This window comes from Cricetulus griseus, chromosome 6, assembly GCF_003668045.3.
Source record: "Cricetulus griseus strain 17A/GY chromosome 6, alternate assembly CriGri-PICRH-1.0, whole genome shotgun sequence".
Lineage (NCBI taxonomy): Eukaryota > Metazoa > Chordata > Mammalia > Rodentia > Cricetidae > Cricetulus > Cricetulus griseus.
Window position 1 is genome coordinate 114,211,368 of NC_048599.1, and position 16,184 is coordinate 114,227,551.

General features: G+C 41.7%; 1 protein-coding gene across 1 annotated transcript in view; it reads left to right on the forward strand.

Annotated features, from left to right (window-relative positions):
- The first annotated feature begins 4,693 nt into the window (after positions 1 to 4,693).
- Itgb6 (integrin subunit beta 6) overlaps positions 4,694 to 16,184 on the forward strand; it is an 82,060-nt gene continuing 70,569 nt past the window's right edge. The window contains exons 1-5 of the mRNA XM_035446632.1: positions 4,694 to 4,745; positions 5,264 to 5,339; positions 6,032 to 6,111; positions 9,176 to 9,380; positions 9,944 to 10,190. Of these exons, the coding sequence (XP_035302523.1) occupies positions 5,279 to 5,339; positions 6,032 to 6,111; positions 9,176 to 9,380; positions 9,944 to 10,190 (593 nt within the window). The 5' untranslated portion in view covers positions 4,694 to 4,745; positions 5,264 to 5,278. The remainder of the gene's footprint in view (positions 4,746 to 5,263; positions 5,340 to 6,031; positions 6,112 to 9,175; positions 9,381 to 9,943; positions 10,191 to 16,184) is intronic.

Below are 16,184 nucleotides of genomic sequence, written 5' to 3' on the forward strand. Positions count from 1 at the left end.
CTCAGAGCCTTTACTACTTACTGGTGCTCTCATTCTGTTGCCTCATTTCTGACTTGGTTTATCTTCCCTCTGCCTTTGGATTGAACATAACTGCTGATTTGGCCCGAAGCAGACTTGGTCCTGAAGCATCCTGCTTCTTCCCTCTAGTCTGAAGTGCTGGACATCTCTCCCCTAATCCCTCCTGCCAGCTTTACCTCTCACGATGAGACCGATTTTCCACCTGTATTTCCCATTTGAAGTTCCATACAGTATATCCCCTATACTCAACCGGTTTTAGTTTGGCTTTCAACGGTTATGGTTCCACATAGTCAACTACAATCTAAAAATATTACATGGAAAATTCTAGAAATAAATTTTAAGATTTAAGTAGTGAACCATTAAGGATAAAACAATAAGATCTTTCACCATTTTGTTTCTTCACCCCTTTGTCTAGTGTATGCATATGGTATATGCTACTCATTCATTAACCTCTTAGTTATAGCAGCTACCAACTGCCATAGTATTACTGTTCTTATATTCAAGAAATTCTTATTTTACTTAAAAATGCTCTCTAAGAATGTGCATGGTAATGCTGAGTTTAGATATGCCAAGAGAAGCCATAAAGAATTGCCTTAAGTGAAAAGGTTAAAATTCTCAACTTAAGGACAGAAAAATATTGCATGCTTTGGTAGCTAAAGTCTACAGTAAGAACCAGTCTATCTGTGCTAGTTTTGCTGTCACACCCCAAACTGCAAAAGTTAGAGCTACAATGTATGATAGTACCTGGTTAAGACAGCAAAGTGTGAAATTTGTGGACATATGTACAGGAAAATCATAGCATAGGGCTTTGTACCTTCATGTTTCAGGGACGACTTCCTGGAACCCTGACACTTGTCCCCTGTGGATAAAAAGGACCACTATCTGAAGACACAGAGACAAAGTTTCCTTCAGGACACTTAAATGGTGGGTTGGCTACTTGTAGGGTCACCAGGGAGGACTTCCTACATCCCCTTCGAAGGACAGGGCATTGGGTACTGCATCTTCAGGAAGCAAGACTATGCCTTACAGCCTTGAAGATAATTGTTAGATCAGGGTCAATATGGAAACAGTAGAAGAATATTTTCTTGCACCCCATTCTACTCTTTTATTTGCTCTTCAGTTCCTCCCTTCAGTTGAGTATGCTCCCAGACAATTTATCAATTTGGTTATATCTATTTACCCGCTATCTCTTGAGTAATTGTCCTGTTACAGGTGAAACACTAGGCAATGAAAACATACATTTCGTTATTCTGCCCTATGAGCATAATTGACTACTTATGAAGTGCCATGCATTGTGCTACTCACTGGAAACAAAAAGGCTAACTAGATGAAGTTCCTTCTGGCTGCATAGTAAGAATTCAATAAATGTTCTTTGAAAAAACTCACAGTCTAGTGAGGGCAAGCAGTCATATTTAGACAAGTGTAAGCAGTAGAAAGGGATGTCCTGGAACATCCATGGGAAAAGAACATGAGAGACTCAAAAGTCTCTCAGAGTCCAAGAGCAGTGAGATGAACTGGGCAGGTAAGAGGCAAACAAGGGTCTGAAGGCAGCAGGGGCCAAGTGCATGGGCCTGGAAAGGAGAGAGGGCATGAACAACAGAGGGTTACTGCTGAGAACACAAAAATAAATATCCTGGGTAATTGCAATTTCCCTGGCTGGGATGGAAGTGCTTATATGAAATAGTATATTAGAAGCCCAACTCAATTCAAAGGTACCCAATTTTAAACTGGGTTTTCCCAATTCTCTGAGGACCTGGGTGCCTACATCCAGTTGGCAGAAGGGCATGAAATAGCATGCACCACTCCCACTCATAGCCCATTTGCAAGAGCAGTCACTAGAGTTCTCTTATCCACCAAAGGGGCTAAGGGAGAAGAGGTGTTTGGCGGCAGCTAGAACCCTAGCAAAGCTTCTAAGGGAGGGCAGCTGGAAAGGTGTGCAGACACCCATGGTGCCAGTTCATCCACAGCGACTGACAGAAGCAGCCTGGGCGGTTTGCGTGCAGATGGCTCTGGAGCCTGGGATGCCTCTGGTCTAAGTTACATGGGGGCAGCCTTACAAGATGCAAGGTCTTTTCTCCCAAAACAGTGTAGGAAAGTTACATGTTGAGTCTGAAAAAAGAGGTGTGATTTGAGCAGATTGTCACAAACCAGGAAGAACTGAAGGGCCTTTGGGGTATCAGTGCACTGTCACTCTGAGCTATCTGACCTTAGACAGGCTCCTCTGTGTCTGGACTCACGTCCTGGGAGACTATCTTTTGAAGGTATATTTCCAGGCAAACATGAGAAACCTATAAAGAGAGAAAAGCAAATTATAGACTACTTATATTTTTTCCCCAGAAGCCTATATTCTGTTTTCAACTCTGTCATATACAAAACCCTGGGAGAAAATGGAAAGACTCCTATAGCAAGGATCCAGGTTAGAGAGCTGAAAGATGAGCCTTCAAAGAGAAGGAAACGTGGGATTTGTGGCTACATGTGAAGGATGATTGAAGCATGGCTCTCTGTGTCCAGAATAAAGCCCCCATTTAAAAACAGCCAGAAAGCGTTTTCTGAGCATTTACAATGTCAAATATATTCTCTTTAGATACACTTTCATTTTTAATTGACATAGTAATTGATATGGTAGAGTGTGGGGTTTCAATGAATGTGTACAACATGATCAGGTCACTGGCATATCGTTATTCCAGAATGTTCAAAATTCTCTCTGATAGCTATTTTTAAATATTCAATAAATTGTCAACCAAAGTTGTCCTACTGCGTTTTAGAACATTAGATGTTATGCCTCCTCACAAACTGCACACTGGTACCCACTAACCATCATCTCTCCATTCCTCCCTCCCTCCCTTTTCCATTCTTCTATTTGTTACTTCTTTGAGCCCAGCTATTTACTTTCCGTGTGTGCACGCAAGTGTATTTATATTTGTTTTTCCACACCTGGCTTATTTCCCTTAACATAACAGTTTCCATTCTATTCAAATTGCTGTAAAGGACAGAATAAAGGTGATGTTTATAAACATGTAAATGCATGTGTCTCTTCAATGTATGGATCTCATTTTCTTTGGATTTGTGCCCAGTAGTAGAACTTCTGGATCGTATGATAGGTTTTTGTTTGGTTGCTTAATGCTTACATTTTCTAACGTTCTAAATGTACCATTTATTTACATCTCTCTGAGTGTGTGTGAATGACAACTGAGGTACATGTACATGTTGTGGATTCAGGAGTACTGACTTAGAACGGGATGCCTGTGTCAGAGATGAAGGACTTTACCATTCACAGCAATGGCAGTGGCCTGAGTGTCAGCACTTTATCTCATCCATCTCCCAATCGCAGTTCTCTCTAGATGACCCAAAAGGAACAAGATGCCTGCAGACAGAGTAGGCTGGGCTCCAGGAAAGAAAGCCTGCGTTAGAGAAATTGAGCCTTTCATGAGGGGCAGCCAGCAATCGTGCCTGCTTGCTCAAGCTAACTTTGCAACGTGTAAGCACACCTACCCCTTTGTGGTCTGGAACTTTCAAAGGCATAAGAAGTTTTCCACTGTCCTTAGGGAGACGCTATGCCTCTCTTCAAAGGCTGCTCACTTTATAAACACTCTTGGAGTCCAGAACAAAGGCAGCCATTGCCTCTGCCGGCAAGAGGTGTGGAAACATGAGGGACACTCTGAGAATTGTTCTCTAACAAAGACAGTTCCTCCTTGTCAAGATGGTGTGTCTGTTAGATAGCAGCTTCTTTTGTTCTGTGCTGCTCCCCTGACTGCTAGATACTGTTATGCCCAGGCCTCAGTTCTCAGGGCTCCTCCCCACCCATGCTCTCTTCCTTGGAGAGTTCATTCAGACCCCTGTATTTGAATATCTCCATCCCCATAGCTCTTAGTCCATGCTGGTATATCCCATTCTACTATACTTTGTACTTTGATATTTCTCCAAGTTCCAGAATTTGATGTCCAGTTGCATTCATGGTATCTTCTGGGGTCTCAAACATGCCATGTTCTTTATGCTCGCCCTCCATATGGAAACACCATTCCCCCTCTAGTCTCTTAGTCAAGAGCGATGCCACTCAGTGTCTTGGGCCAAAAATGCCTCTTCCTTTCATAGTCATGTCTAATCCTCAAACCCGGTTCATTTCCAAATACATCCTGAATCCCTGTGTCCGAGGGATACAAATCTACAGATTTACCCATAGACTGCGCACATTTTCAGGTGTCACTTTCATTTAACAAATAGATAATTCCCAGGTGCCCAGCCAGGGACTAGAAGCCAGAAACCTCTTCTTTTTCAACCTTGCTTTTGGTTGTTTTGTTTGTTTTACAGTCTTGGTACCAGAAGACACGCATGTGCCTACCAAAGGTTCTGTGTGATCCTCACCCTGGAAGAGTCCTCTAGAAGCAGGGATTCAGAAGCTTGGCTGCTATTATTTCTCTTTCTGCTGCTTCTATTGTGTTGAGACTGTCTTTATTTTGACCTAGTTGTTCTTCATATACTGTGTTTCCAATATATATATATTATATATATATATATATATATATATCATATATATATCATATATATATATTTCATATATGTATGAATCCTATACTTGTGAGAAGCAAATCTCATATAATTTGAAAAATAAAACAGTGTTTTGTTCTCCTTAGCCTAACTTCTAATTTGACTGTAGAATAATGTTTATATTTTTCAGAGCTTATTTCAATTCTCTGCAGAGGCTCTAACATGAAAAACAAAAATCTCAGGTATTTTCAGCTTTTTTTTTTTTTTTTTAAGATTCCTTACATTTAGCTTAAACCCTGGCATTTTATTTCACATCCTTCTTGCATTAAAATTGTTTTGAAAACCATGCACTTCAGTTGGTCTTTGGACAGCCCATTGATCACCATTTCACTAAAGACACTAATTTTCCCTAGGATGCAGTAAGACTAATAGAATTGACACACACAAAAATGTCTCCTGCATGACTCTCCCCACCTTCCCCGTGATTGTACACCTGCTTTCCTTATATGGCGAACAAGGAAGTAATCGTGTTGAAGCTGCTTTTAAACCCAGCTTTTCTGCCTTGCCCGTCCAGGTAGCTTCTATTTTCATTTCAATCTTAATGAAAGCTTTCGAATTTACAGCTCAAGTTACTTTTCAAAGCGGTGTAAGTAGCTTCACTTTTTTTTTTTTTTTTCTTACACTGAAAGAAAGACTTTCACGGCCTCCAGCTTTGGTCTTGTAACCCTGGAGGTAATTCATTTTTAATCTGTCTGCACAGTGAAAACTGAACCGAATGGGGATTGAGCTGCTCTGCCTGTTCCTGCTACTTCTAGGAAGGAATGATCGCGTCCAAGGTAAGGCTGAAGCACTCCGGTATATCTCTCTCGTCATCTTATGCTTGACAAACTGTCATTTGCTTCAGAAAGCAGACCTGCAGTCATTTTTCATCTGATCTGCCTGATGGCTCTCTTGCCACAGAGACACTTGGGGCATTTCCCCTGGCGAATGTTCTAGGTGCTAGGTAAATAAATACAAAGGTTGCATGGGCATTTTAATGAGGTGAATTAGACAGCCTTCGTGCACAATGGGGCTTCTGAGTGTTATTGTGATAGTCACTTCGGAAGCTTTTCTGTTTTGTTGTATGACAAGGCTGTCCACTTGGGAGTCATATTCTTGAGAATGGAGAAGGATTTTAGAAACAGAAATGCTGAACTTTTAAGAGAAGCCTTTTTAATGGGTACAGGTAAGTTTTTGAAATTAAATGGCAGGTGTTGAATAGGAAAATAAATCAGATAATTTTGCGTTGCTGGGCAGTTAGACGCTGCTGTGGTTTAAGACAAAAGAGAGCTAACTTCTGTTTACATGGTGTATATACTCCCAATGTGATAGGTATAAACTACAAACTTTGACTTGAGTTACTAGCCTTCTGAGGATCCATTTTCTAAAGTAAAGTTTGATGTAGCTTTGTTTGAGTAAGAAGCGTTAGACCCATAAGCAGAATGAATGAAAGTGCTTTAACTCCTGGTCTTGCTGGCTTTGCCCTTAGGTGGTTGTGCCTGGGGTGGTGCAGAATCCTGCTCAGACTGCTTGCTCATGGGACCTCACTGTGCCTGGTGCTCCCAGGAGGTAAATCACTGGCCATCACCCTGTTGCCGGACACTGTTTGCACATCAGTTAATGTCCTCAGTGAAAGCCTTTCTCTCTGTGGCGTTTTGTGATTAAACCAGATCAAGAAAGGGAACTGAGTGTCAGTGGGTCAAGGTTGTATTCACGTGTATTTTGAAAACAATTTACTGAAGGAATGGATATCAAATTATTTTTTAAAAAACTTAGCTAAGCATCCTTTATTAAATCTAGTGACCTCTCTTAGTTAATTAGTTAATTAATTTTTTTAGTTTTTATTTTTGGGATAGGGTCTCACTACATAGCACTGACTGGCCTGGAACTCACAGAGATATACCTGCTTCTGCCACCCCAGTACTAAGACTAAAAGGGTTCCAGCCATCTGGTTACTTCTCTTGCTTTAAAGGTATTGGTGGCCACGGCGATGATGTTGATAAAGTGAAACAGACATTTAATGTTGCTACAGTGTGGTTCTGTTCCTTCTGGGACCTGAGATCTGTTGTGAGTCTCTGCTAGGTACTTCAAGAAAGGAAAGCTATGATTCATACATCAGGCAATTCTTTTACAAATTACATGTTCATGAACTGAGTGACTCTTGCACAGCAATTGCAAAGCTCTAAAGAAACAGTCTTGTCTGGTCAGAGGGAAAACTGTGTGAAGAGTGGGGACCATGGAGCCTGTCTAACAAGACAGACCAAGTCCCAGCCTGTGCTGTGATGAGAGAGCAATGTGTGAAGGCTCCACACTAAGAAAAAGAGGCCTTTGGCTTTCTGGATCTTAAGTCCCACCCACAGAAAGAATCTACATGCCAATCAATGCTTACAAATGCCAACAAGAGCCTAATAGTATGCTCAAAGGGAAAGGAATCTAGATGCCTGGCTTAGAACTGGGCTGTAACTGTTAGAACCCAAATTCCACATCTGTGGAGGGTTACCTCACAGGCTGGAAAGCATAAACCCCTCCACTGCCTCAAATGCTTAGGCCACAAACAAAATTCAAGGCAATATGCTCTTTTGAGTTCCAATAGCAAATGCAGTGTTGATAATATTCAACAAGAAACAAACCCATATGTTCCTTGGACATTGTCTAGAATACAATATTAGTTTCATGGCAGAGACAAAAATTTCAACCTAGAATTTATGTTTAGGTGTGTGTGTGTGTGTGTGTGTGTGTGTGTGTGTGTGTCCATATATGTGCTCATGGAGGCTAGGAGAGGGAATTAGATCACCTGGAGCTATAATTATAGGCAGTTGTGGGTTTCCTGATATAGGTCCTGGGAATTTGGGTCCTCTGGAAGAGCAATAAGCATTCTTAGCTGTTGAGCTATCTCTCCAGCCTACTAGAATTCACATTTAAATTCATCTTTACATTAATAAGTGTTTCCTCAGGTGCTACTGAGAGTTTTCCTTGTAGCTGGCCAAGTGATCATCAAGTATTAAGGCCAGATCATTGTAGAGGCCTCTCCAATAATAGAAACAGTCATTAGTACATCAGCTGTAGCAGACAGCTGTGGCTATTAGAGCAAAGAATGAACAAAGCTTAGAGCATACACAAACTGCTTCTGCAGTTCACACCACCTCTGTTCTTTTGGCAAAGGCTAAACACAGCTGATAGCCATTGCAGTGTGTTAGGAAGGATTCTGAGGCCTCTCGTCCGGCCTCTGTTTGCCTTTGTTACATCATGGGAAGTTGCAGAGTTTCCCATACCCAGGCTACAGCCACAAATCTGAACAGGTCTGATTGGCAAGTAACAAATTACATTTTCTTTCTTGGTTTTTCGAGACAGGGTTTCTCTGTGTAGCTTTGGAGCCTATCCTGGCACTCGATCTGGAGACCAGGCTGGCCTCTAACTCACATAGATCCACCTGCTTCTGCCTCCTGAGTGCTGGGATTAAAGGCATGCGCCACCAACGCCCAGCAACAAATTGCATTTCAAGAGTCCATTTTAGAAGAAAAGGTGCTTTCCTAGTTAGTGAAAAGAGAAGGCATGGTTTAGAATCCTAAGGGGCAAAGAAAAGATATGAGCAGTTGGTTTTTAATAAAAGATATGAGCATTAGTTCAGTTCTTAGTAAAAGACATGAGCATTAGTTTGGTTCTTAGTAAACACCAAACTGGCCTCCATGAGCCCATCACACACACACACACACACACACACACACACACACACACACACACACACACACACACATACACACACACTTCCCAAGTGCCTCAGTTCAATTTTGCCTATGGTCAGTTCAGCTGGGGAACCACTTTGCCTGTCAGTAGCACCTGCTCTGTTCTTATGTTGGCTCCATCTCCCTGCTTTGGGTGCTGTAAAGTTGGAGTAGCTAAATCCCTGCTAGGCCCTACACCCCTCAGCCTCCTATCTGGATGGAACAGAAGAGCTAGGATTTTCTGGAATCCCAGACAGTGTAAAGAGTACAGACTTTAAACCATCCTCTCTTTCAACCTCCAAGCCTGGGAGAAAGCTCTAAGAGACCTTGAACTGGAATCCTTTAAGACACTGAGCTTCAAGTCCTTGAGAGGTCAATTTCAGCAAGTGTTGCTGTAATCAAAGGGACTACATCAGCGAATAGAACCAGTTGAGTGCCAGTCCGGGAGATGTCAGGTGATCCGTCCTTTAGGAATCCACAGAAAACATCTCTCTGTGTTTGGTGACAGACATACAAAGCATGACAGTCCTAGGAGTCCAGGAGCCAATCATTCATCCTGAACAAATAAATTCACAGGAAACAGTCAACTTTGGGTACTCAGTCATTTTAAAGATTTACTCAGTTCATGGGAGAAACTTCAAAGCATGGGCTTTGAAAAAAAAAACAAAAACAAACAGATGAATTTGATTGAGTATCATTAAAAAGAGGCTCCAGTTTTACTAAAAATTTTACTGGCCAAATTCTCCAGTTATTGATGTTACTCCACCTGCCAATCACTACCAGTCTCATGGGGGTCTAAGGTACTTAGCATATATTAATCTCACAAAACACATACAAAAATTAAGGCGTGGAATGTTACCAGGAGATGCAGATTTGTCTTCTTCTCCTCTTTATGATTTTTCCCCTTTTAGAATTTTACCCACCTGTCTGGAGCTGGCGAAAGGTGTGACACCCCAGAAAATCTCTTGGCCAAAGGATGTCAATTACCCTTCATCGAAAACCCTGTCTCCCAAGTGGAAATCCTTCAAAATAAGCCTCTCAGCGTAGGCCGACAGAAGAATAGCTCTGACATTGTTCAGATCTCTCCCCAAAGCTTGGTTCTTAAATTGAGACCAGGTATGGAATGATCGGTTTCCTAGCATTATGTCTGTGACTTGCTGCCCACTAATCCCACTAGCGCCCAACACACATCATTGGTTATTGGGATTCCTATTCCCCAATCTGAAGAAAATGGGGAATTACTACGATTCCTCTTCATGCACTCCAAAAGTGTCACTGAAGACAGCTTCTCTAGCGGTGAGTGTTCGAATTACTCAAATGTCGCCCATATCACTGCACATTTCTTCAAGGACTGAAATGTGGATTTGATCTCCCTTTTATTTGGTTCAACTTTTCTAAAGCCATGCACACAAAAACACAGCTTATCTTTCATCTAAATGGATGCTACTTCTCCCAAGGAGATATAAAATATCTCAACATACACCTCTTTCAGCCCTTCAAAACTCACCACTGAGAGATTTGCAAGGATGTGTTCATTTATAAATGCTACCGCACACTTCATGAGATTGCATGCACCTTAATAAGGTCACACTGAAATAGAGTAGCCAGCTAGTTTAAGATTGGTTCATTACAAGTAACTGCTGTGTTTATAGATTTGCCTTTCTCGTGGGTCATTTCAGGTGGCGAGCAGACTCTGCAAGTACAAGTACGACAAACGGAAGATTACCCAGTAGATCTGTATTACCTCATGGATCTCTCGGCCTCCATGGATGACGACCTCAACACAATCAAAGAGCTGGGTTCCCGGCTTGCCAAAGAGATGTCTAAATTAACCAGCAACTTCAGACTGGGCTTTGGCTCTTTTGTGGAAAAGCCCGTTTCTCCTTTTATGAAAACAACACCAGAGGAAATCACCAACCCTTGCAGGTAAGTAAGTGAACTCCCTGGCATCCCTGGGCACTGGTTTCTACAGATGTTATCCACGCCCAAGCTGCTGTGCCAGGAGCCTGTCAACACCCTGGCATTTCTGTCTTGTGTTGGGATCTCAGCAATTCTCTGTGGTCTAGGTAGTTTCCGTCAAGGTGGGGTCATCATAACTTCATGGTTCAGCCCACAGACCCTGCATCATCTGCCAGGGTTGCAAGTCAGGATATAGCCAAGTAGGTTTCCTGCTTGCGGACAAGGAGACTTTGTCTTTCACTGTCGGCTACACAGGCCACACATACCGGTCCCTCTGAGATCTTCAGTCCTCAGTGACCACCACTTTCTAGGGCTATTTGATATGAACCTACATTTCTTCTGAGTCTTTCTGTCAAAATAACTATTTTTGAAGCTTTCTCTGACGCACTTTGGGAAATGTGGCTTCCTCTCATTTCAGAGAGAAGACGCCTGCTCTGCAATTAAACTCAACAGGAAATGAGGCAGTGACCCTATTATAAAATGCTATAATCAGCCATTAAAACTATGTATTATACAGATGATAGTCAAGGGCAAATTGCTTTGTGATGGCTTACCTGTATGGTCAATGACATGTTCAAAATCAAGCAAGTTATTTAATATTCTCCCACCGAAAAGGAGCTGCCATTTGCTGCATGCCAGCCTCTTATGCAGAACATTTCATATACATGATGTCATTCCATCTCTATAATGATGGAAGGTTAAAGCTGGTCTCGTTGAGTCCTGTACTCAAAGGAAATGACAAAGAACTCAAAGAGGTCAGCAAGTTACCCAAGGGCACATGATTAAATGAGATTCGTGGAAAGATCTGGTTTGATTCAAAGAATTAACTGCATTAACTTTATACTACAATCTCTCTCTTTTTCTCTTTCTCTCCCCCCCTCTCTCTCTCTCACACACACACCCCACACAATTTCCCAAATGTACATAAGCATTTGATATCTTAATACATCAAATGGAGCAGCATCTATAAGAAGCAAATAATATTATTTCCGTTTAGAGGTTTAGTATAGTTCTCATAAGCTGGGTGGTAGCGGCACATGCCTATAGTCCAAGAACCTGGGAGGCAGAGGCAGGTGGATCTCTGAGTTCAAGGACAGCCTATTGTGCAAAGCAAGTTCCAGGACAGCCAACACTACACAGAGAAACCCTGTATTGAAGAAGGAGAAAGAGGAAAAGGAAGAGGAGGAGGAAGAGTTATTATAGTTCTCAACTGTAATTTGACATAGCCAAACAATTTTACTCTGAAAGTAAATTCTTACTGATTCTAATTCTCAGAAATTTTGTTTGGTTGCAAGTCACAGAGAGACACTGGCTTAAAAGGAGGATTGTTTCTCTCTCCTCCACTGGAGAAGTGCAGTTCAGGGCTGGCTTAGTGCTCCACACATAGGAATCCAAGACTTTCCTGCTGTCTGTCTGTCATGGGTTTTGTCTTCATGGTCCAAGAAGCCTGCTGGGGCACTAATCATGTCTTCATCCCAGGAAGAAAGGGAGGGAAGTAGGCAGATCAATAAAGATCTAATTGGAATGCTCTAAAAAATCACACAGCAAACAATGCTGTTTGATGAGTTTGGTGATTGAATGGACCAAAATAATCAACATTCCAGACTGGTCTTCTTCTTGGAAGGATTCTTCATGGCCTGGTCTAGTCAGTTCTGCCTCCTCAGAAGCAACCGCTTTCTGATTTCTATTGTTTAGATTGTGTTTGTCTGTTCTTGGCTCTCATATAGATGTAAGAATGTGTAGTATGCACTCGTCATGCCTGGCTTCTTTCTTTATTTATTTTTTAAACATTTTATTGATTCTTTGTGGCTTTCACACCTTGCATCTTGATCCCACCCATCTCCCTGTTCCCTTGACTTCAGCCTTTGCCCCTGCAATCTCCCTCCATAAAATAAAATGAAGTAAATTTTAAAAGAAAAGAAGAACAAATAAATAAATATTTCTTCTGTTTTTTCTCCATTTTTTAAATTTAAATTAGAAACAAGATTGTTTTACATATCAATCCCAGTTCCCTCTCCCTCCCCTCCTCCCCTGCCCCCCACTAACACCCTACCTATCCCATACCATTGTTGCTCCCCAGGGAGAGTGAGGCCTTCCATGGGGGGGGGAATCTTCAGAGTCTGTCATATCCTTTGGGATAGGGCCTAGGCCCTCCCCAGTGTGTCTAGGCTGAGGGAGTGTCCCTTTATGTGGAGTGGGCTCTCAAAGTCCATTCCTATGTTAAGGATAAGTACTGATCTACTACAAGAGGCCCCATAGATTTCCGAGGCCTCCTCACTGATACCCATTCATGGGGTCTGGATCAGTCCCATGCTGGTTTCCCTGTGATCAGTCTGGGTGCCAAGAGCTCCCCCTTGCTCAGGTAAGCTGTTTCTGTGGGTTTCACCAGCCTGGTTCTGACCCCTTTGCTCTTCACTCCTCCTTCATAAATATTTCTTCTTGGAACTAGTGTTGCACAGTGAGTCACAGTATACTCTTTAGTCCATATTTACTTTATTTGCAGTCTTTACATTGCAATGAGTCATTTGTCTGGTTCTAGGCCTCTGGTTTCTGCTGCACTATCAATACTGGGCCCTCACTGGGACTCCTCTTGGAGTCCTCTGTTGTGGAGATCCTGCAGCTTTGGGTCTGCAGGACAGCCCCTTCATGTGCCCCAGCAGATCATAGATGGAGTGGATGTTGGGATGAGTCAACTCATAGCTCTAGTTTCTGTACCTGGGTAATAGCTGAGATGGTCAACCCACCAATTCTTCCCCATCCTCACCACCAGGGTGAGCTCTTCAGCACTGCCCCCAGCTAGTTCACCCTTGCAACAAGGAGCAAAGTGTAGGGCCTGTTCTCCTGCTCTCACCCCTCAGGGCCAGCTCACCCACACCTTCACCGGCAGGACAAACACAGTGTTGCCCCGGTTAAGTGAGTGCAGGGGCCACTCTCCCAAGTGTTGCAGGTGGCGAGGGGCAGGGCCAACTCTCTTGCTCTCAGGTGGCAAGGGGCAAAATGGGGAAGACATCTTTCCCTTACCCTGGATACCATACGGCAGACGAGGGAGGTGCGACAAGCTCTCCCACTCTCACCTCAGAGCCAGTGCACCCGTGCCTCTGCCAACAGGGTCAGCTCTACTATGCTGCCTAGGTGAGGTGCCGGGCCTGCTCTCCCAAGTGCTGCAGCCAGTGAGAGGCAGGGACAGTTCTTCCACTCTCATGCTCCCAGGGGCCAGCTCTCCCAAGTGCTGCAGGTGTAGAGGGTTGAGGGGCAAGGCACAGGGCATTTCTCTAGCGCCCATGCTACCACATGACAGACAAGCAGTGGGGCCCTTGCTCTTCCTTGTTCATGCCCTGGGGCCAGCTCACCTATGCCTGGTATCTGGCTTCTTTTGTTCAGCAAACTGCTTTTAAATGTCTTTATGACTTTGTTGTGCATATCAGCAGTCTGCTCCCCCTGTTTAACACACAGCCCTTTACAGATCTGCTACAGTTTCTTTATTCATTCTTCCACTGATGTATAGTTAGGTTGTTGCCACATTCTGGACACTGTAGAAAATGTTGGTATAACCACTTGCACATAAAACTTTACAAAAGATGTATTTTTTATTTCTCTTAAATGCATAGATAGATTTGTTAAATTGTATAATTTTTTTAATTTCAAGAAACTACCAGACTCTTTGCAAAGTAGATGTGCTACCTTTTATTTCCAAGAACAGTTTGTAAGGTTGCCATGTGATCCACATCACCATCATCATCAGTGGACCATGGTGTCAGTAGGATTAGAATTACCACATTTTCACTAAAGCATCAGTTCTTTTCATTTTAGATGTTCTGATGAGTTTGTCATGTTGTTGCTTTTATTTGTGTTTATTGAGGACTGATGTTGAACATCTTTTCATGTGTTTATTTGTCCTAATGTCATATTTTGTGAAATATCTTTTTAAACCTTTTAACCATCTAAAAATTTTTGATTGTATTATTAATATTGTTTTGTATGGGCTCTTGTTTTGTGTGTTTGTGCACCATGTGTGTCTTCGGAGTCCAGAAGGAGGATTCAGAGCCCCCAGAACTAGAGTTGCAGATGGTTCTGAGCTGTTCACTGAGTGGATGCTGGTAACAAACCTGGGTCCTCTGCAAGTGCTCTTAACTGTTGAGCCATCTCCCATGTCCCCTCGTTATGTATTTTAGATACAAATTCTTTGTCCAATTTGTTTCTGAGATATTCTTACCAGTTTGTAGCTTGTATTTTAATTTACTAACAATGTTGTTTTTTAAAAAAAAATTTGATGAAGATCAGCCTATCAGTTTTTAATTTTGTTGTTGTTGTTCTGAGAAACATTGGCCTTTTCTAAAGTGATAAAAATTTCTTCCATACTTTCTTTTTTCTTCTATGTCTTCTTATAGAAACTTTAAGATTAAAGGTCTTCCATTTAGACCTGTGAATCACAACCAAATGAATTTTTATATTGAGAATGAAAAACATTGAGAGTTATCCATCTTTTGTTTCCACGTGGAATTGGTGATTCTAGAACTATTTGTTAAGCAAGACTTTCCACATTGAATTGGCTTGGTGTCATATGAGTCTAAATGTAGACATTCATTTCTCTTTCATTGGTTCTGTCACTCTGGATCAGGGAACAGCACATGCCTCAGTTTTGCTTGCAGTAGCTTTATAAAAAGAGAAATCAGGAAAGTAAGTCCTCCAATGCCGTCCTTTTGGTTTTCCTAACTTTGCACCCGCATAGATTTTAGAATCAATTTATCAATGTCTCTGAAAAAAATATGTTGAGATTTTAAAAGAGACTGTAATGAAATGGTAGATCAGTTTGGGGAAAGTGGACCTCTTAAGCCTCTTGAACTTTCTGGTCATGTCATGTAACAGGTATATCTGCTTCCTTTAATTCTTGTTATATGTCTCTGAGAACCACTTCACTGTTTTCATTGTACAAAAAGAAAAACTTTCACTTTCTTCTGTCTTTATATTATCTATTCCTTGAGATTTGTAAAATCCCAGTTCTCAATAGTAATTTATCAAAGCGCAATATATTTTGAATATTCATTTTTTGTCCCAAAACCTTTACAAATTTCCTCTCATTAATTCTCACCTGCTTTTGTAGACCTCTGGATGTCTTAAGTCACATATCTGTGCGTAACAATGTCTTCTTCAATGTCCCTTCCTCTGTTTATCTTTTCCTGCCTTATTGTGTTAGCTAGGATCACTGCTTATGTAGGATCGCCAGCACAGTTTCTAACTGGTGTGGTGAGGAAGGACAGACCTGGCCATGTCAGTGGGCTTCAGAGGAATGCTTCAGTTTCACCATTGAATATATTTATAAGGCAAGAAAAGTCCCTCCTATTCCTGTTTTGGTACTTTCCTCCTCTTAATTACAAATGAATGCTGAATTTTATTTTCCCAATTTAAGAAGTTTAGTCAGAATTTTTACCCAAAAATCTTATGTCTATTTACGTAACAAAGATAACTAAAAGGAAACACATTCCACCCAAACATCAGGATTCTGTCCCTGGATAAACAGACAGTAGGTGGCTTCTAGCAATTCCTGTAACACAAGACATGCAGATGTCTAGGAAGAGTAACAATGACTCAAATGTATTCTTTAACAATGCCAAATAATAAGTAGGAAGGTGTGGCCACTGTTATCAATTACTTGGTCCATCTGTAAAGGTCAATACATTTGCCACTGAAAACATCTCATCTACTATAACAGCCTCCCTCTGCTTCTGACTTTTTCTTTGGTAAATAGAAGAACTCTGCACCTGCCTGGAGTTTGCATGAAATCATTTGGCATATCACATGTCCTCGTGCAATAAGTTTCAGTACAGTCTAATAGAGGGCAATTCCATCAGTACCAAGTACTTTTGCTTCATTCTTCCTGTCTCGGGATAAGATGTAGTAATTTGACATACAATAGGGAAACAATGAGTATAGAATGTTATCAAAGAAACAATTAAAATTAAC